The sequence below is a fragment of the Aquila chrysaetos genome, chromosome 22 (genome assembly GCF_900496995.4).
Source record: "Aquila chrysaetos chrysaetos chromosome 22, bAquChr1.4, whole genome shotgun sequence".
Taxonomy (NCBI): Eukaryota; Metazoa; Chordata; class Aves; order Accipitriformes; family Accipitridae; genus Aquila; species Aquila chrysaetos.
Window position 1 is genome coordinate 16,459,067 of NC_044025.1, and position 20,617 is coordinate 16,479,683.

The 20,617-nt window shown below is 40.1% G+C and overlaps 1 protein-coding gene across 1 annotated transcript; it reads left to right on the forward strand.

The window, feature by feature from the left end:
* The first annotated feature begins 302 nt into the window (after positions 1–302).
* On the forward strand, positions 303–19,090 carry GFPT2 (glutamine-fructose-6-phosphate transaminase 2). Its single transcript, XM_029998430.1, is given in 20 exon segments — positions 303–410; positions 5,393–5,500; positions 6,126–6,224; positions 6,904–7,029; positions 7,615–7,673; positions 8,187–8,321; positions 9,811–9,872; positions 11,428–11,507; positions 11,796–11,913; positions 12,617–12,780; positions 13,322–13,417; positions 13,527–13,546; positions 13,548–13,625; positions 13,969–14,089; positions 14,405–14,562; positions 14,699–14,813; positions 16,019–16,146; positions 16,844–17,011; positions 17,454–17,615; positions 18,230–19,090. Coding segments are annotated over 20 exon segments (2,049 nt in total). The 5' UTR covers positions 303–403; the 3' UTR covers positions 18,275–19,090.
* The last annotated feature ends 1,527 nt before the right edge of the window (positions 19,091–20,617 follow it).

Genomic DNA, 20,617 nt, shown 5'->3' on the forward strand with positions numbered 1-20,617 from the left:
GCCTCAGGCCCGGCCACGTTGCCCTGACAGGACGGACCGCTTCCCGGGTGCGGAGCCCGGGAGACCCCGCCACAGCCCTCGGCGGCCCCTGTGGAAGGGGTCGAGCCGGCCAGGCCTGCGCGGCCGCCGGGGCATGGCTGGGCCGGGGGCAGCGCCGCGGACCCCCCCCCCCTCCCCGCCTCCGGGCCGCCTCCTCGGCGGGGCTCTGCCCCCGCCGTGCAGCCGCTCTGGGCGACGGGCGGAGCGGCCCCAGCGCCCGCTCCCCGGCCAATGAGCAGGGAGGCAGGGGCCGAGCCGGCCGCGCTATAAGAGCCGGGGCGGCCGGGGAGGCGGCAGTCCCTCAGCGAGGCCGTCGGGCGGGAGCCGCGTTTCCTCTCAGCGGGAAGGACCGTGTGGTGCCACCATGTGCGGTGAGTGACGGGGCCGCGGCTGCCGCCCCTCGCCCGGCCGTCGGGGCCCGCCGCAGCCCCTTCGTTTAGCGGGCGGGACGGGGCTGGGGGGTCTCCACCGGCCGCGGCGGGGGTCGCTGGTATAGGAGCGAGGTGCCCGCGGACAAAGCGGGCCGTAGCCGGGGCCGGCCGCCCCTTCTGCCGGGGTGCGGGACGAGGGGGCTGCTTTGTCCCTGAACTGAGGGGTGTCGGGCTGCCCCGCCGTGACGGCGGGTCCCGGGGCTGCGGAGCCCCGCCGGCGCTGTCCCCCCGCGGCGGGTTCCTTCGGGACTGGCCCCGCCGCATCCATTTTGTGGCGTTGGGAAGGGAGAATGACCGGCTTTTGCGGTGACGGCAGGTAAAGGTAAAGCTCCTCCGTCCGCCCCCACCTCCCAAGGAAAGGAGATTGCCTTTCTCTTCCCCACAGCTTCGTCTCTCTGTCCCCTCCGCGTCCCCCGGCTTGTCCCTAGGTCTTGTGATCGGAAAACGTCCCGTTCGCGCAGCCGGGCTGTCTTGGCTGCCTCGTTAACCTTTGCTCCTCCTGGTCCAGATGCCCCAGCGCATCGCTGCTTTGGCTGATGCACAGGCCGCTTGATGCGCTTGGCTCCGTCTTTGCTCTTCCAGGACTAGGGGTTAGTTGTGACTCAGTTACCAACTGCGGCGATAGGAAGAGTTTGTGGTTTTCAAACAAAGGCTGAGAGGGAGCTTAATTCGTAGCTGATGTGAGTTTATCCACCTACCTTTATGTAATAAAGAGGATATGGTGAAGATAATACTTGCATCATGTATACAATTGCTTAGGTATGGTTTGGATCAGATTAAAATCCAAGTGCGGGTCCAGAGGCTGCTAATGCAATGTATTTTAGTTGCGGAGGAAATTTTAGTGAAACGTTACCTACCCCTTTACTGAAGCCTCCTCACAGGTCTGGAAGGATACTTTTGTTGGCAGTAGAAAAATTTGCGCTTGTACTTCTTCGCCATCATGAACAAAACCTCTTTTGTGAGACGCAGACTGAAAGTGAGCTGAGTTACTGCTCCCAAAAATGTACTTTCTGAGCTAGATACCTTTTCCCTGCCTCCACATCCTCTTTAACTCTAACCTCAGAAAGAGCAAGGAGTCCAGTAAGCCTCTTTCACTTGAATGGAAACACGAGGTGATATTGTTTGAGCTCCTAGGTGACTCTCAGGTCGCTATCAATGAGACCAACTTGGTGTCTTCTAAACAAAAGCCCTTCAGGTGAGAGACTTGGCTCAGTGCCTAAGCAAACCAAAGATATTGGTGGCAAGCACTAAGCAGTGAGACATGTAATGGTAATATCAAAAACTTAGCATATCTGGGCTGTATATTGATTGGGAAATGAGGGTGTTAACAGTGTTAAATGAGTTTTGTAAAACGTCTAGCTTGGGGTGGAGTGACTGAGTCAGTATGAAATGGCAAAGGAGCAGCAGTTCATGAAGTGCGGTGGGAGTAGTGCTAGTTTTCTTCCCATCAACATTTGGAGACTTTATACGTGACATTTGCTATCACGAAAGATGTCCCATATCTTCCTTGCTATGCTGATCTGCTGTAGGAAGTGCAGGAGTTCTTGAGGTTGCAACCAACAGTTTCTGAATTACTTTTTTGTTTGTTTGTTTTTATTTTTGCATATCTTTCCAGGTTTAAGTGTTGAAAATATGTCCTGTTGTGTTCTCTCTGACTTCAGGTAGCCCATGAAGATTTAAACGTATTGTTTTCTGTTTTGAAAATACATAGGTCATTAAATTCTGCCATAAACATGCTCTTTAGGAAACAAAGTTGAGGTGTTATCACACTCGCATGCAAGAAGACTATAGCAAAAGTATGCAGGTTTAAGAACCAGGTGAGATGCTCTTAAACTGATGATCTACCTATTTTAAATCAAAATTATTTTCATCAGGATATGAAATTGAGACTTTCTCAAAGCTAAGTTTCTGGCATCAACAATGTGCTTACCACAGTAGAGGCAAATCAGTTTTGTTCAAACTTCAAGTATAGGCTGCCCCCTTCTTGATTTTGGTGGAGTCTTGCAATTGCAAGAGTTCTTGTGGATTTTTCACACAAAAAAATACTCAATGTACTTTTCCTCTTCTTGATGCTCTGCTTGCAATCCTGAAAGGGAAAGGAGAAACTCTAAAGTCTTGATATGCACGTAAAGGGAGAGCCTTGCTTTCAGTGTCTGCACCTGATTAAAGCTGGTTTTAGTAATGTTTTAACAACCTTCTGTTTCTGAGTATCTGATTCTAAAGGTAAGCCACACATGATTGACCTGGTTCATGCTTCTATGCAAACTCTGTAATTATGGAAAGTTATAAACTAGATTTAGCATTTGGATCAAGAGAGCAATGCCCTAGAAAAACACTTCTTAAATGCCTTCATTGGATTCTATGTATGTATGACTTAGGAAAGTATTTCATTGCTAATGTTATGCTGACAAATAAACATTACCTTACTTGGTACATATCACTACAGTATTGCATTAGCTTAGAGAGTACTTGAGTTCTCATTGGGGAGGAGAGATGCAAGCTCTGGAAATGGCATCTGATAGCTTGGGGAGGCCGTTATGAAGTAACTTGCGAGCATCGCAAAACTCTCTTATCACAAGTATGATTCAACTAAGATTCAGTCATATTGGTTTGCTTCCAGAAGGAATTAAGCTACAAGAAGTCTTTATTGCTCAACTCATGTAGAAACAACTCTCAATGTGCTTTAAATCTAGCCAAAAAGATGACTGAGTAGGGAAGAAAATATGCAAGTGGGTAAATCATGAAACAGAAAAGTACTAGAGAAACGGTGCTAAGAGTAAGATTCATTTCCTTTAACTGAAAGTGTTTATAATATATTCCTTGAGAAGTCAGGCTGCAGCTTTTGCTTTCATTGTAAATGGCCTCTGGTGACTTCTGTGTCTTCTAATTCACGTGTGTGGAAGCACAGCTACAGTTCCCTGGAAACAAGGATCTTTTTAACAATTGCAGCACAGTGGTAGCATTGTAAGGACTGTCCCGAAGGAAGGTTCTTCCTGGAGCTCTGTGTAGTCAAAGATGCCCCATGGAACATGCAAGGCTGATGCGTCTCAAATACATTGTGAAATCTGGCCTAGAAAGTAGAGCTGGATCTGAAAAGAGGTGTGTAGCAACGTTTTGGAATGATGTTGAGAAATTTGTATTGAAGAAATTGAAGAATACTGCTCTTGAGGTTCGTGGTTAGTGCCAGAGGACGGTAAATATCTGTCTGGAAGAATGATCAACAAGCTCTCAGTCTAAAGTGACTGTATATAACTGGAGACGTTATTTTTCAAAGCGTCCGCAAAGAAAGTATTTAGCTGTTCAAATTCCCAAATACCTCTTCAAATGCAACTATTGTCTTAATATCTCCATTAATGTTGGATGCTTTACAAATAATTAGGCTGGGCTCCTCATAAATCTCACTTCTGTAGAAGAAGAGCATTTGCCGCCCTTTAATCCTTCCAAGATAAATTCAGAGACCGATGTAATAGTCTCTTAGTCTCTCTGTGAAATCAACAGCATTAATGGCTTAAATCCAGTGGGGTAACCAAATTCACAACAATATTTATAAGGGAGATTTATTGGTGTATCATTGTAACAGCTTCTTCACTACAGCCATTTACAGTTCAAAAGCCTTAATTGAAGGGGAAGAGGGTGTTAAATTTCAAACAAAGGCTTTCTCTATTTAAAACACTTGCTTGGTCTGAACTGCTTATCTGTTGAGCTCAGAGTCTGTTTTTTTGCTAACTGTAGTCTCTAGTCCTGACTTGTTGCTTGGAGAAACTGTTGAAACAGTGAAATTAGGTGTTTCTGTTTTATTGGGGTACAGATCTGCAAGAGTTGATAAAAGGGCCTAATCTATCCTTATAAATGTAGAAGTACCAGGAAGAGCAGTAGGCAGAGAAAAGGAATGGTTGTGTTTTCCTTTGCAGGTGACCTTTTTATTACACCTTCTCTAAAGATAAAACAACATTCCCCAAACTCCTTCTAATGAAAAAAAGCTTGTGTACTTTTGCCTTCCAAAAAAAAAAAAAAAAATTTGTGCGGGGGTGGAGGTGAGGGGGAACCAACCCCAAAACTAAAAAAACCACTTCTTGGTTGATGACCGGTCTATTCAAGGGAAGAGGGATCAGACTTGAAGACTCTTCCAGGCTCTGTTTGCCGAGTAGGCAAGAAGTGAGTTCACGTCTTTCCTTATAATGACTCTAAGAGTTGACCTGAGTAACACGGGGCAAGCAAACGATCTTATGTCTCTGTTGAGGTGGGTTTGGCAGGCAGCATTGTGTTGAGGCAGCGCAAAGGGTGAATGCTTGTTTTTTGGGTGACCCTGGTTTTGTATCTTCTGTTTCTTTCCTTTGTTGTCCTATCCTTTTGACTGCTGCCCTTTCTTTATGTTTTCTTCTCTTGTCTTTTCCTGCTGAAGTGACTGTTGTATGCAGGATTAAGCTGGAGCCTTTCAGAAATAGATGTCGTGCCTAGTACCTACCCGTGGGTATTTAAGGCCATGACTTTGATTACAAAAGTCTCCTTGTGTTAGTACTGGTGAATATATTCCTTCTTTGAATGTCTGGATATGAAATGGATCACAATGTTCCCATTTTCAGCTGTGGTTTTCATGAAAAGTAGAAATTTTTTAAGCTCTCTCAACTGTTTAACTCTTGGTGGGTAACATGAGGAGAGCGAAACTGGCCAGGAAAGTTGGCCAGTTGTATGTTGTATGTGTTGTGTGGTGAAAATGAGGGCCCTGAGTCCTTTATTATATTTGAACTCTTTCCATTTCAAAACCCAGTAGGAAGAATTGTACTAAGTGGGAAGTTGGGTCCCCCTAGGACCTCTCTGTGATACTAGTTTTAAAGGATTTTAAACTCAGTCTGAAGGGATGCAAACTCTAAAAAAAAATCTTTGCTTCTTTTTTTCCCCCTTCCCCTTTTCTCTTTAAACAGGAATTTTTGCTTATCTAAACTACAGAGTGCCTCGGACTCGGAAGGAAATATTTGAAACCCTGATAAAAGGATTACAGAGACTGGAATACAGAGGATATGACTCTGCAGGTATGTAAACTAACTCCACAAATGAATTTTAGCAACCAATAGCTACTTATGTGACTTTTTGGGTAGTTTCAACTTCTGCGTGTTGGATTTTTCTTTTTTTATCCTGCTGATTAAAAGATCAGAACTAATCACCTTGATTCATGGAGTTTCTTCAACTTTCCTCAGGACTTTAAATTGGGTATTTATTTCTGTAATCAGATGGTGGTTGAGGTTTGGTACACATAACCAAAGCAAACAGGGTGTGAGGAAGAAGAGATCCATACAGAGTCATGTAGTTTGTGCCTCAGCCTTTTTTTTGCATGTGAGTGAGTGAAAGGACGAGGAATATTAAACTTGTCTTTAAATTTGAGTTGGCTAATTTCATCGAGCAAAATATATTGGTCTGTCTTCAAGCAAAATTTGAGATGGCTCATGTATATTTTCATCTATGCAGTGGACATAGACTTCATCTAGTTTGTTTTGAACACACACAGGTCTGGCGACAGACTTCAAGTATATCCCTTTGAAGGATAATTTAAAAATAATTTTTTCACTGGTGTGTGCTTGTCTGTATTTTCTCAGCCTTTTTTTCATCCAGTGTATTTCATGCTTTAAATAACACCTGTGACTGTGCCCTATACTGTAGGAGTGGCAATTGATGGAAATAATGATGAAGATAAAGAAAGGTTCATCAAACTAGTTAAGAAAAGAGGAAAAGTTAAGGCCCTGGAAGAAGAGTTGTACAGTAAGTGTCTTTAAAAATCACCCCTTTACTTTGGCCTCCCAGTCAGATTATCATCTGCATCTCAGCAGAAAGTCAGACCATGAAATTACAGTTACAATTTTGTACCAGAAATAACTGCATTGTGTAATCCAATGGCAGTTAAATTGCCCCCCAAATCTTCACTTGAAAAGCAAGCTGATCTTTAGGTATAGTGCTGTGAAATTATCACTCTACTCTCCCCTCTTTTGATTGCTTCTTTGTTCAAGACCTGGGCCCTGTTGGTGCTTTACTGAAATGATTTCTGTGCTTGGTAGCTGAAACATCGAAACATGGACTCTGACAGAATTTACAACCATTTAAGCAGCTGGCCGTCATCACAATCTGCTCTATGCAGTGCTTCCATCTGTGAAGAACTGAAGTTGTGTTTTAATACGTTTACATTATGATTTGTAGTAATGTGGTCTGTTAGCCTAACTGTTAGTATTGGCTGAAAATGCTCATCTTGGCAAACGAAGTTTTAATCACAGTAGCTTGAACTATCTGAAGTGTAATATCAAGAAAGCAAATGGTTTAAAAGAAAGCCAGAAGATAACTTTTAGTTTTTTGTCTCTAGGAATTCTCTTAGTGTTTTACTAGCGTTGTGTGTGAGAGAGAGAGACTCAACTTTAAATATTCAGTAAACTGAATTTCTTGTGTATAGAACAAGATGACCTGGATTCAAAAGCAGATTTTGAAACACATTTTGGAATTGCTCATACTCGCTGGGCGACCCATGGAGTACCAAGTGCAATAAACAGTCACCCTCAGAGATCAGATAAAAGGAATGGTATGTAATCTCTGCAGCACTCTGGAACTGTATGAATTTGAAATGGTTCAATCCACATAGTACATATGTTCTCTGTTCTTACTAGTGTTATGGCATCTATTTTGTACGCTAGGGCTAAGCTGTTGCCATTCTATCTAGTTTAGACACTTTGACAATAAAAGAGCTTCTTCTGAGGCAAAAATAACACTGTGAAAGATTAATGAGATCTGTTCTCTGAAAATTGATGCACGTTAGTCAAAGTAAAATATTCTTGTTTTAAAAGGTAAGGCTCTGAAAATGTAAATGCATCAATATCGTCTGGGCTGGAAAAGGGAGATTTCATATCGTTTTTCACTTGAGGTGGCTTGGTGCTATTCTACTGGGTGTAGTTTAAAACTGTCTCAATGATTTGGAACAACCTTTGTATGCCGTCAGAATTTGTAAGCTTCTCCTTTCTGTTGTCCATGTTGTGATAAACTAGGTCTGAAAGCTATAGCAGGTAGTTTCTAGTGTACTTCTAAGCTTTTTTTCCCTCTAATTTTGTGTTCTGAGTTAAATATCTTAATTTTTCATTACTCATGAATATATATATTTTATTCCTTTTAGAGTTCGTTGTTATTCATAATGGAATCATCACAAATTATAAGGACCTGAGAAAATTTCTGGTGAGTCTGTGGCAGCTTGATTCTAAAAGTAGAAAGTAAATGCTCCACTAACTACCGTCAGATCTTTCATTACTTTGTTGGAATCTGAATTCAAGTTTCTTGATATCATCTATAAAATAGTAGTTTGAAGGAGTCTGGCTAATAAAGATACTTGGGAGCTGGTGAAGTGCAATATGTTCTTGTAATCCTAAATGCAAAGTACTTAAGAGTAGAGTAGCAATTTGTGCCCAGATTCTTTGAGAGCATGTATGGAGTGGGCTCCCTCCTCTTTCTTACTGCTTGACAGATGCTAAGCAAGCCTTACTACATGTCTTGTTAAAGTATTTCTGAAAGAGTAGCTGTGACAGGATAAGTCTTTATATTTTGTCTATAGTGATATATATCCACTAGTCCAGTGTAGTGCTCCAAGCAGTGTCTTACTGTGCAGTTTCTGGTGGGAGGCAGCTGAGAGGCTTTTCAGTGTTTCTTGTCTGAGGATGAAAACACTTTTTACTCTTCTATATGATATTTCAGGAGAGCAAAGGCTATGAATTCGAATCTGAAACAGATACAGAAACGATCCCCAAATTGATTAAATACATGTATGACAACAGAGAGAGTGAGGACACCAGTTTTTCAGCCTTGGTAGAAAGAGTTATTCAACAGTTGGTAAGTGGGAAGTTCTTTTTTTCCTGTACTACCGTATAAGCTATTTGTGGGGTTCCTTAGTATTCTGCATTGCTGCATTTATGCATTTAGATCTTCTGCAGGATTCCTTAGAAGGTGCTGCAAATAATGCTTTTTGGCCTCTAAACAATGCTTAATGGACCAAGAAATGAGATTAAAATTTTGGAAACTTCAAAGGCTTTTCAATGGTAAATCTTTAAATTGCACTAGCAGTGGGTTTGGTGGTGTGGTTTTTGGTTGTTTTTTTTTTTTTTTAATAATAAGCAAGAGATTATCACAGCTTTTTAATGAAGCAGCTTAATTAAAAGAAATTAATATGAGCCTCTGGGGGTTGAAATCTTTCATAAAGGGCAGTGTGTTCTTAAAGGCTATTCTGATCATGTTAAAACACTGCTGTGATTCAAGTTTTTCTAATAATATGCCTTGGCTCCCATATTTGGAAATAGATCTAACAAGCTGTACCGATTCGTGGTGTAGCTGGTTTCCAAACTGAGGTGGAAATCTACTGTTACTTAGTATGTGAACGCTTAAAAACTTCGATAGATGCATTGCAAACTTGGAGAAAGCTTGCTTTGTTTCCTGCCCCAGTCTCCAGGCAGATGTTTTCCCTCCCCTTCCTGCAGTTTCTTACACTCTTTTCATTTCCCCTTTCTCCTCTCTAAAGCAGCTCTGTAGGATTCCCCTAGAGCAGGGCTGGAATACACATGAAGTAAAGACCTGTATGGGTCAAGAGGGAATAGTGGTGCAGCCACCTGGTTGAGGGGAAGGGTGACTTCACCTGACCGCAGAACAAGAGCAGAGTAGTCTGACTGGAGTCCCTGCCAGAGGAGTGAATGTCACCATCTCTCTTCTGTTTGCGAGGTTGGGGGGCTTTCACTCCTGCTTTTGGAATACTCCTCAAGCTTGCAAGCTGTGTTAATTCTATAGAGGGATTGATTGTGTGTTCCTGGTTTTGTTCTTGCATTGTGGATTTTGGGGTTTTTTTTTGGTGGAGGGTTGGGTTTTTTTAAAAAAAAAATACATTAGTGAGAGTTTGCTGCTTAAACTGGAAGTAGTAACTCCAAAACTGTAGTTGAAAATGCATGATAAAACGCAGCTACATGCACATTCTCATTAAAAGTCTTACTAAAAGTAAACATCTAACAGTCTTCATGTTGATAACAAGTAACATCCTGGAGATTCTCTTAACCCTTGCATTAGAAGATAGTGGTTTTATTTATAAAGAGAGGCTAAGTGCTCACTTCCTGATCTTTCAGCTGTTGCACTGTTACGTGCATGTTAGCTTGTTCTGTTCTGTGACCAATTCCTTTAAAGGTGCAGTCTGCCCTCCAGGAAGAGATTCCTGATAGTAGTAAAGAGCTTTCCTTTACAGCCCCTTCAGGAAGAGGGGCCCCAGTTTAATGAGATGCAACTAATTGAGATAAGTTGTTTAGGATTTTTTTTTTTTCTCTTGTGTTTGCATTGTTTCCAGGAAGGTGCTTTTGCATTGGTTTTCAAGAGCATCCATTACCCAGGTGAAGCTGTTGCTACCAGGTTAGTAAAAGTCCATTTTATACATAATTCATGCTTTTTTAGGTTTAAAAAAAATTCTAACATCTCTTAAAAAAAAAAAAAAAAGATACTAGAATACTGATGTTAAAGTGCTTAATTAACCAAAACTCTGAAGGTAGACAGCTGCACTAAGTGCAGCAAAGCTCTGCTGAGCATCTCTTCAACTGGCTATTAAATATAACTGAATTTGAGCTGTACTGACTGCAGGTCACAGAATTTCCAGAGGCTTGTGTTGATTTTCTGTCATCTTTAACTTTACTTTGTTTAATAAATCAGCTGTGACTACTCACCTTTTGAGGATGCAAAGATGGCAGTGAAAAGTTATCAGATGATGTTTTCTTGCTTCATGCACATACACTTTCGGTTGGAGATTGTCCAAATGACACACTCAGAAGAATATACTACTGACAAACACATTCCCATAGTCCTTTTGTCTGTGACAGTGTGTCAGTAAAGAAGCTCGGTGTATCTTCAGTTTCTAAAGTCATATTAAGAGTGTGCTAACATTTCTCCTATATCTAAAAGGGGAGGGAAAGGGTATGGTTCAATTTTACTTCATATTGAATGAAGACTAAGGTAAGTATGTTCAGGTTGGCTAAAATGCCATCATACTAATAGGTTATACAAATAGTGTTCTATAGCTGTCATAGCATTTACGATTTTTTTCTGTGTAAGTTCTACTTTTATTTATGACTTGGAAAACAACTTTCAGGAAATGTAAAGATATTAAAGTAGCAAGTGAAGTAGCAATGGCAAAAAAGACTGTTTTATACTACAACCAAAAAGCCCATTGCTTCTGTGGTCTAAAATGGGACTATATTAAAATTGTGAAAAAGCCAGCTGTACCATCACTCTAACTGAAGAACATCTTCTGAAATGAACTATTCTATATGTAGTTCAGGTTTGGGTTTTTGGGAGTGAGGGGATTAAGAGAAACTAAACTTGTAATCTGAGGTGTTGGGTGTGTGTGAATTACTCTTTTATTCCTGTGAGGTATACGTAATTTTTTAATAAGCTCTTCAGTGTGGCATCTGACCCATATAATTAAAAAATGATCTTAATATTCTACAGTTTCAGAGGTGCAGTAGTGATGGTTGACATTTCTGAATTTAAAAGGCTAAAAGGTGGAACAGTATTTCCATAGTGAAGAACACTGGAGCTTATTGCTGGCTCACTTCAGAGGCAGAGTAAGCTTTGCTTAAAAATGGTATTCAAACTGGTGCCTGTGCTAAGCTGTTTTGTGATTACTGGAAGGAAAACAAATAGTTCATATACATTTTACTCTACCTGGGTGTAGTTCATGGGGAAAGAATCACCAAGGCATATGGCACTTATTCATATAATAATATTTGGCGAATCTTACAGAAACAACCAAGTTTATATAAATCCTGCCATGTAATGGCTTTAGGATCAGGGTTGAGGAGAATCTTCCTCTTTAGGAAGCTAGATGGGATATTGCCTTTAAGCTTCACAGATGTCCTTTGACTTCTTTGTATGCACCTTTCTCTTCATAAACTTGCGTGTTTTCCATTTGTAGGAGAGGGAGTCCTTTGCTCATTGGGGTTAGAAGCAAGTACAAGCTCTCCACTGAACAGATTCCTGTTTTATATAGAACGTGTAAGTTGATAAATCCAATTACATTATTTTTAAGAACTAAAATTGTTGTTACTTTAGGATTAGAAATTAGGTTAATTGGTCTTTGTACTATAAAACTACCAGCTGATGCCCCAAATAGCTTCTTAGCTGAGGGTATTATATTTTTATACTACTGAATGCGTAGTTCATGTAAAAGTCCCATCCCCCCAAAATACTTGTGTAACTGTGATACCTTGAAACTGTATAGTCTGTAATCCCTAACTTGAACAGATCTGGGTTTGCATTTAAAGCGTCTCATTTCTTTAATAGGCAACATTGAGAATGTGAAGAACATATGCAATTCACGAATGAAAAGACTGGACAGCTCTACCTGCCTTCATGCTGTTGGGGATAAGGCAGTAGAATTCTTCTTTGCTTCAGACGCAAGGTAATAAAAGTACTTAAACATCAAAATACTGTTTTTGTTTAGAAGTGAGATAGTTCTGGAAATCATGCTGTCTTGCTGCTGTACAATTGTTTTCTGATAGAATAGCTTCTAATCCAGGTAACTTCATAAAGCCCCCAGGCTAAGGCACTTGAAAAATGTGAAGGCTTGACATCAGCATTTGAACTACAAACAAGTGCAATATCTGCCAATTGCTAGCCTCTATATAAAATACATCTGGTGTAGGAAGGTAAGTTGGGTACAAATAGACACTATCAGCTGAGTATTTTGGCAGACTATAGGTTAGTCTGGGTTTTGGCTTTTTAATCCAGCTATCAGAGGAGGAAATAGTGGTGTGTTTCCAAACTTAGCAGGAACTTGGGCATCAGGTATGCATTTATCTCAGAAACAAGATCGTGACCTTAGGGGTCCATCAGGGACACAGGGAGGCAAGATCAGATCAGCAGCAACTTGCTGATGAGAGATGCCGTGGTTCCCCAGCCTTCTGCTCCGGGTTCCTGTGAGAGTGCAGGAGGAGCAGCAGATGGAGCCATTTCCTTTAAGATGGCTCTATCTGTAGTTATGTCCAAAAGGAGGCTAGAAGAGGGGCTGGAAGTGCTGTGTGACATATTTAATTGCTTTGAGGAGTGCTGCTACCAACTCTTACTGACATGTCAGGTTTGTCTTCCTTCTGTTTTTTCTGTAGTGCTATTATTGAGCACACCAACAGAGTAATTTTCTTAGAAGATGATGACATTGCAGCGGTAACTGACGGGAAGCTTTCAATTCACCGTCTCAAGCGTTCAGCTAGTGACGATCCTTCCCGGGCCATCCAAACCTTGCAGATGGAATTGCAGCAAATCATGAAGGGTAGGTTGAAACATCTGTAAACAACTGTCATCAAAGATGGATAGTTACTGTTTGTGTAGTAGATAAGGCAAAAAACTGCTAATTTGTTGTGAAAATGACCTGATATTTAGGCTGTTTGTACTGGGAGCTGACAATTCCAAGCCTTATGACCAAGGAAGATGTGTGGTATGGGACTCTACCCACTTTTAGCCTTGGAAAAGTCCTAGATACTTCTGTTCATCTCAATATTTAATGAAAATGTAACTAATGTTACCATGTTGTTGTAGTTGTTGGCAAACTTTGTAAACTAAGAACTGAAGTGGAATAAGACGTTTCCTTAAAAAGGAATTCAGTTACTTTGTCAGTGTTGGGAAATGAAACCAACCAAATAGAGCAAACTACCAATCCCTCCTTTCTTCTTGCCTATTCCTCAGGTTTTGTTTAGGCTAACACAGTCAAATTAGCTTGCTACCCCAGGTTGTCTTAAAAGTCATCTCTTGGTAACTGTAATAGACTTCAAATAACAAACCTAAGCATTACCATGTAATGTTTTTCTAAACAGGTAACTTCAGTGCGTTCATGCAAAAGGAAATTTTTGAACAACCAGAATCAGTTGTCAATACCATGAGAGGCAGGGTGAATTTCGAGAGCAGCACAGGTAACTCAGAACAGATGTTCAAGCTGCCCTAAGCCTGTAAATTTTGAACATACTAACTGGAAAATAAAATACACCATTGATATATGCTTTTTTGTTTGTTTGTTTACAGTTCTGCTGGGGGGGGCTGAAGGACCATTTGAAAGAAATCAGAAGATGCCGAAGACTGATCATTATTGGCTGTGGGACCAGTTACCATGCTGCAGTAGCTGTATGTTCAGCCTTAGCTGAAATGCATATAAAACTCCTAGTTGCTGGTTTTTAGACAACAGCTCTTCATTTGCTTTTTCTTCTGTATCTCAAACTTCACCTTTCATTGAGGGGTCTCGCCCTTTTATTTAGTTTTCCTTTGTGCCACATTCTTTATTAATGCTCCAATGCTGTTACCTACCATGCTAGAAATTAACTTTTTTCACCTTGGTTCTTAAAGCTCTGGTGAGCCGTAACTATCAATTTTTGTAATAAGAATCCATTTAGATTATCTCTGACTCTTAAGATGTGAAGACTTTTATGGGTGGCAATATTAACAAATATTGTGTGCTGCTTGAATACAGACTCGACAAGTATTGGAAGAATTAACTGAATTACCAGTGATGGTGGAACTTGCTAGTGACTTTCTGGATAGAAACACACCTGTATTCAGAGATGATGTGTGCTTTTTTATAAGTCAGTCAGGTGAGCTGCATTTACTGTTTGTCTTCAGTTGAGTCAAAACTGTAGAAAAAATTTTGAAAAGCTAATGATTTATTACTTTCTGTGCGTTGCAAGAGGTTGATGGCTAATGGGCCAGATTTGTCTTGAATGACAGCTTCTTTCAGACTTGATTCAAATATATATACGAGCGAGTGCTGAAAGATTGTTTTCAGTTGCATTTTGCATTGTGTAAGTGTGGATGCAGTTATTTAGAACACACTTGTGTAGAATTTTATGCTTTTTAGGAATTATTGCTATCCTCTGTCAACCTGAAGTCAAGATGTAAATGTTTTCCAGGTGAAACTGCAGACACTCTTATGGCCTTGAGGTATTGTAAAGAACGTCGTGCTCTAACAGTTGGCATCACAAACACAGTCGGAAGCTCCATATCCAGGGAGACTGACTGTGGTGTACATATCAATGCAGGACCTGAGATAGGTGTGGCAAGCACAAAGGTAATTGCTGTTCAGTATTTGACTTTCATACTTCAGCCCTGTGGAATCCAATGAAAATTTTAATTGTAGCACTTTAAACTGAGATCATATTAACTCTCTGTAGACTTAGCTGCTAAATGTTTTGTTTTGTTTGCAGGCTTATACCAGCCAATTTGTGTCTCTTGTAATGTTTGGCCTAATGATGTCCGAAGACAGAATTTCCTTGCAGAAAAGGAGACAGGAAATCATTAGCGGACTAAAATCATTGCCAGGTATATTGATATTTTGGGTTTGAGGAGGAATAGGGGATGTTGTTTAATGGGCAATATAAAATACCACTCGGAGATGTTTCTTTCTCGTTTAAGTTTCACTCTCCCTCTCCTCCTGAAAGGTGGACAATATAAGAAAAATGGACTATTAGTTTCTGCACTAACTGCCGATTTTACAAGTGCCCTTCCAAGAAACTTGGCAGGAAGATCAGGATTTTCATGGGTTGGGTTTTCTAATTACAATAAGGTAGTTTCGTATGAGAAATACTACTTGATCTCCTAAATTTTTAAAGCCTTTGACTTTAAATCAGGGTAGATAAAAGGAAACTAATTCAAGGTGACTTCTCGTGGTTTAACCCCAGCCAGCAACTAAGCACCACGCAGCTGCTCACTCAGCTCCCTCACAGTGGGATGGAGGAGAGAATCAGAACGGTAAAAGTGAGAAAACTTGTGGGCTGAGATAAAGACAGTTTAATAGGTAAAGCAAAAACCGCACACGCAAGCAAAGCAAAACAAGGAATTCATTCACCACTTCCCATTGGCAGGCAGGTGTTCAGCCATCTCCAGGAAAGCAGGGCTCCATCACACGTAACGGTGACTTGGGAAGACAAATGCCATCACTCCAAATGTCCCCCCCTTCCTCCTTCTTCCTCCAGCTTTCTATGCTGAGCATGATGTCATATAGCCTGGAATATCCCTTGGATCAGTTGAGGTCAGCTGTCCTGGCTGTGTCCCCTCCCAACTTCTCGTGCCCCCCCAGCCTGCTCGCTGGTGGGGTGGGGTGAGAAGCAGAAAAGGCCTTGGCTCTGTGTAAGCACTGCTTAGCAGTAGCAAAAACATCTCGGCGTTATCAATGCTGTTTTCAGCACAAATCCAAAACACAGCCCCATACTAGCTACTGTGAAGAAAATTAACTCTGTCCCAGCCAAAACCAGCACAGTAGTATTTAAAATGGATGTTCACAATTTCCTTTAGAATTACATATGGGATGTATGAGCACTGCTTAAACCAATAGTTGCTTTAGATTTATTACTATAAATAAGGCTAGAGAAAATATCCTTAAACTGCAGTCAATGGTTGAATCAGTTAATGGTTGAATTATATTAAGTGTATTTGTTCTAATAGATCATTAGAACATCCTACTACAAGCAAACTATTTTTTCCAATTAAAAAAGTTTTTAATATGTGCTTTTTGTGTGCCCCAATAGAGATGATTAAAGAAGTCTTGTCCTTGGATGAGAAGATACATGATTTGGCTCTTGAACTGTACAAACAAAGATCACTGCTGGTTATGGGGCGTGGGTATAATTATGCCACTTGTCTGGAAGGAGCTCTGGTAGGAACCTCTCAGTATTGTTGGATGTTATTTAAAATGAGCTTTTGTGGCTTCTGCAACATAGTTTATTTCTAATATTTCATTACAACTTAATTCTGCTGCAGTAAAACTGCTCTCTTTAACTAAAAGCATTTAGTCCTGTTGGATTGAACACATACATAAGGTGATCCTGGACACCATATCAGTTTCTTGTTTCTTTCACATAATAAATGCAGTGGTTTATGAGTCTAAAAAAACCCCAAACAAACAATTTAAAATGCTGACCCATTTGAAAATAACATGAGAAAAACACAATGTGCTGATGTTCAGATGAGATGCTCATGCAGGAAACTCAAATGATGTTATGAATGTTCTGGTGGAATGGACGCATATCCATCTCTTTCAGAAGTTTGAAATGTTAAAGGTAGACTGCATTAGCCAAGGTTGTGCTGGGTGTTTGGTTCTTAAAGTTCCTGTTGATTACTCCATTTCTTTATCTGCAAATGCATATGCACAGGCAAGCCCTCCTTCTACCAGCAGCCTGCTAGAAATCCCAGCAGACAAGCCTGTTTTCACTATTAACTGATCTTTGAAAATACCAACTTGATACCATATGTCTGTATTTAAGTGGCAGATATGCAGCCTTGGTGTTCTGCTTCTTGTGGCTTTTATTTCTCATCTGATTTACTAGTAACTTGATGGCATTTGCTTTTTTTAGAAAATAAAAGAAATCACCTATATGCACTCTGAAGGTATCCTGGCTGGTGAGCTGAAACACGGTCCATTAGCCCTAATAGATAAACAAATGCCTGTTATCATGGTGATAATGAAGGATCCTTGTTTCACCAAGTGCCAGAATGCTCTGCAACAGGTCACTGCTCGACAGGTAAGCTGTTTGACTAATACAATGTCATAGGTAAAGAGATTGTGCATGTTGTATTGCTGCTGACTGTGCCTCAGAAGAAGGATGTATTGGTGATTTCCCCCCCCCCCCCCCCGCTAATTATTAAGTTTTCAATAAGATGCTATATCTGCATTGTAGGCTGTCATTACAGGTTAACACCAGTAGTGAAAACGGATTGCATGTGGGTCGGGTGGTTTGGGTTTTTTGTTTGTTTTGAAGCAAATGGAATAATGTTAAAACTCCACAGGGTGAAAACATTCAAGTCTCGCAAAACAGTGAATGACAAAAGTCATTATGCAACACTGGCATTGTCTTTGTTAGCTACCTGAGCATCTTGAAACATACTACAGGCATGCTGTGAACCAATATTTCACAGTAGTTCTAAGCCAGCTCTTCACTTAACACTGCAAAATTTTATTTTCAGGGTCGTCCAATCATTCTGTGTTCTAAAGAAGACACAGAAAGCTCAAAATTTGCCTACAAAACCATTGAGCTGCCTCATACAGTTGACTGCCTTCAAGGAATCTTGAGTGTTATTCCTCTCCAGTTGCTTTCATTCCACCTAGCTGTTCTCAGAGGATACGATGTAAGTGCTTTCTATATTTAGCACTCCAGTTACTGCAGTTTTGAACTTCTTCCTACCAGTGTAAAGCGAGAGACCCAGTTATATGGCCTATCTAACAAAGAATTATGACAATAGTTAGTGGAACTTACAGTGACTGTGGTAGTAGAGGTGGCATTTCAGTGCCAATTCTTCAGCTGTATATTTTTTTAATCTATATCCTTCTAAAAAAATTATAAAGATCATTTGCTTAGTTTGATTAGTTAAGAGTGCAGATGAGATATAGTTCTCTGAAAAAGTCCTAAAACGTGATATTGCACTTTAACCTAAAATAGTTCAATGCTTTGTGCTGCTTAGTTTGTTGACACTGGCTAGGTGTGTCAGTTTGATAATGATGATTGCTTTGGAAAGGTACCCTGTGCAAAACAAATATGTATTTGTTAGGAGGGTTTTAGAAGCAAGGATGAATTCAACAGTGAGTCATTTTCTGCAGACCTATAGTCTCTTGTGTGTGTTCATGTGTCTAGAATAAAGCAGAACTCATTAGGAAGTCTAAAAAAAGCACGCTAAAGGAACTGTCAAATGCAGAATGTCAGTATTACTCTGTCATATACTGAAAGGCTGTCTCTTCGTTCTAGGTGGACTTTCCAAGAAATTTGGCCAAATCTGTTACTGTAGAATAACAGCCAAGAACAGATGATGTTTTTGTCACCAGACCTCTGAGTTATACTTGTAGAAATGTGTTGTTCTGAATTGATAGGTACACATTTTGCTAAACAGAACTACAGTACTAACTGGAAAGTGTCAGAAGGGTTTATCTTGCAGCTTTAAAAGCTTCTGATGTGCCTTGCACCCAAGTGCTTTTGCTCACAGCAAATATTTCTCTAAGTCCTGAAATTGCCAAAGAAGATAAAAATTGTTTACACATGGTATACTGAATGAACTTTTCTACTGTGCAATATATATATACAGCTCTCTTCAGAGTAACTGTGAACAATTTTTTTTTAGTCTACACTACTTAACTAGTTTTAAAGATATAGTATTTATAACTACAATTGTATAGCTTTTTTTAAGTTATTTTTTTAGTACATTGCTTATCTGTAGTATTGGAAATGCTCAGAATGTAAATACTGAGCATGTCGACACTTGTGTACAGTTGTTAGGGCTTTTTTCTTACCTCGGCCTCAAACTGGAAATTTGTTGTCCGTCTTCCTCCCCAGCTTCCCCTCCCCCCTTTGCACCTATGTTTTGTATTTAACCAGTCATTTGCAAAGCTCTTCTGTGGCTGTAAATTCCCATCTGTGTTTTAAATTTCTGCTTCTTTCAACTAATTATTTGAAAAGCTAGAGCAACATTTTGTTTTGTATGCCACCCCAGCTCTTATTTGCGTAAGATGTACAGTACAACAAAATAAGGGAACTGGATGTCTTTCAAGTGATATTTCTGTTTGAAGAGTGTACAATGAAATTACAATGCAATTAAAAGATTATATAATTATTCTTGTTTTGTGGTTTGCTTGGTGTTGTTGTGGGGTGTTTTTTTTGGTTTTGGTTGTTTTTTTTTTTTTTTTAACTTGATGACTTCTCAGGTCTGAACACCGGTACACCATGGCAGTACTCTGATACAAGTAGGAGAGACAGTGTTCTCCCCGAGTCTTGCCTAAATCCTGATATTGGAGTTCTTTCCTCTGTTTCTTAAATTAGTTCTTTTGTGTCATACAGGTCTCCCAGGTAGGCGCACCTTAGTTTTCCTTATCCAGCAGCTGTGTTTCAAAATAATGTGTCAGGTTCAGATAGCTTGCTCTATATCACCATCTTTCTGAAGCACATGAGTACAGGAGAATTTAATTTGCTGAGTGTTTGTCAGTGTTTTGCCAGACACGTACTGATACAGCAGTGTAATCTCTGATTGTAGCTCCTACTGTAGTTCGCACCAGCTATTGATTAAACCTTTGTATTTTACCTTCTGCTGAGGTAGATGAATGTGGGAAGAAATTTCCTGTAGGTGAAAATAGAAGCTGTGTCTGTATTTTTACATATGCTGTTTTATGGTCATGAAGTTGACTCCTTGGCCAGGAAAGCACTGCCATAAACTTGCATTTAAAATAGTATCTAAACTACAGATACTGAATATATATTAAAAAAAAAACCAAAAAAACACCAGCAAATAAGATAGTACTAAGTATGTCTTCAAGCTAGGACTAAATCCCTATTTTATTAACGTATATATTTGCAAAAGCACACTTTGCTAGTTGTGAACTAACTAGCAGTAGGAAGCGTCTATAAACCTCAAATAAATAAGGTAGATACACACATGAAGTTCTCTGTTCATTTGTTATTTTGGAACAGTCAGAAATCATAATATTTAATTTCTACATTTTATTAACTAAATCCTTGACTAGTAAAGTTTTCTTTATGATATTCCTCTGCAGGCTTGCTTCTAAATGGAGATGTTTGAATGCTTAAGTAGTTTAATAGCTTGAAAGTGTTACACTAGCTTGTTGTAATAGGAGCTGCTTACTGGAAACTGCTCTAGTACTTCTTACAACCACATAAAAGAACCCAAATCATAACAAAAAGCATAGTGATAATTTGACCTAGATGCCAAGAGTGTGTAACTCAGTATCCAACGTGTTTTGGTGAGTGATGCAAAGGCCCCTTTTACTGTCTGTCTAGAATGACTATCCTTTTCATATTAAAAAGTGGAGCTATTAAAGGAAACTGATGTAATCTAGTCTGTATGATACATTAAATGGATTTATTAAAAAAAAATTAGTGTTTTTTTAAAATCATCTGAGAAGAGAAAGCTCTCGTTAGTCCTAGGAGAGGTGGAAAATTATAGAGTTATTAGTCAGCGTCTGCTTTAAAAAACAAGCAGTTCTAACATCAAGGCAGGTCCAGAAGGGTTATGATTTTTGAGTGGGGTCATAAACAGCTGGGCTACCCGGGGAGGGAGTAAATCCCTTTTCCTTCTGACCCATCCGCCCTGGAACAGCCGCGTCCCAGCGCTCGGGGCCATCGCAGAGC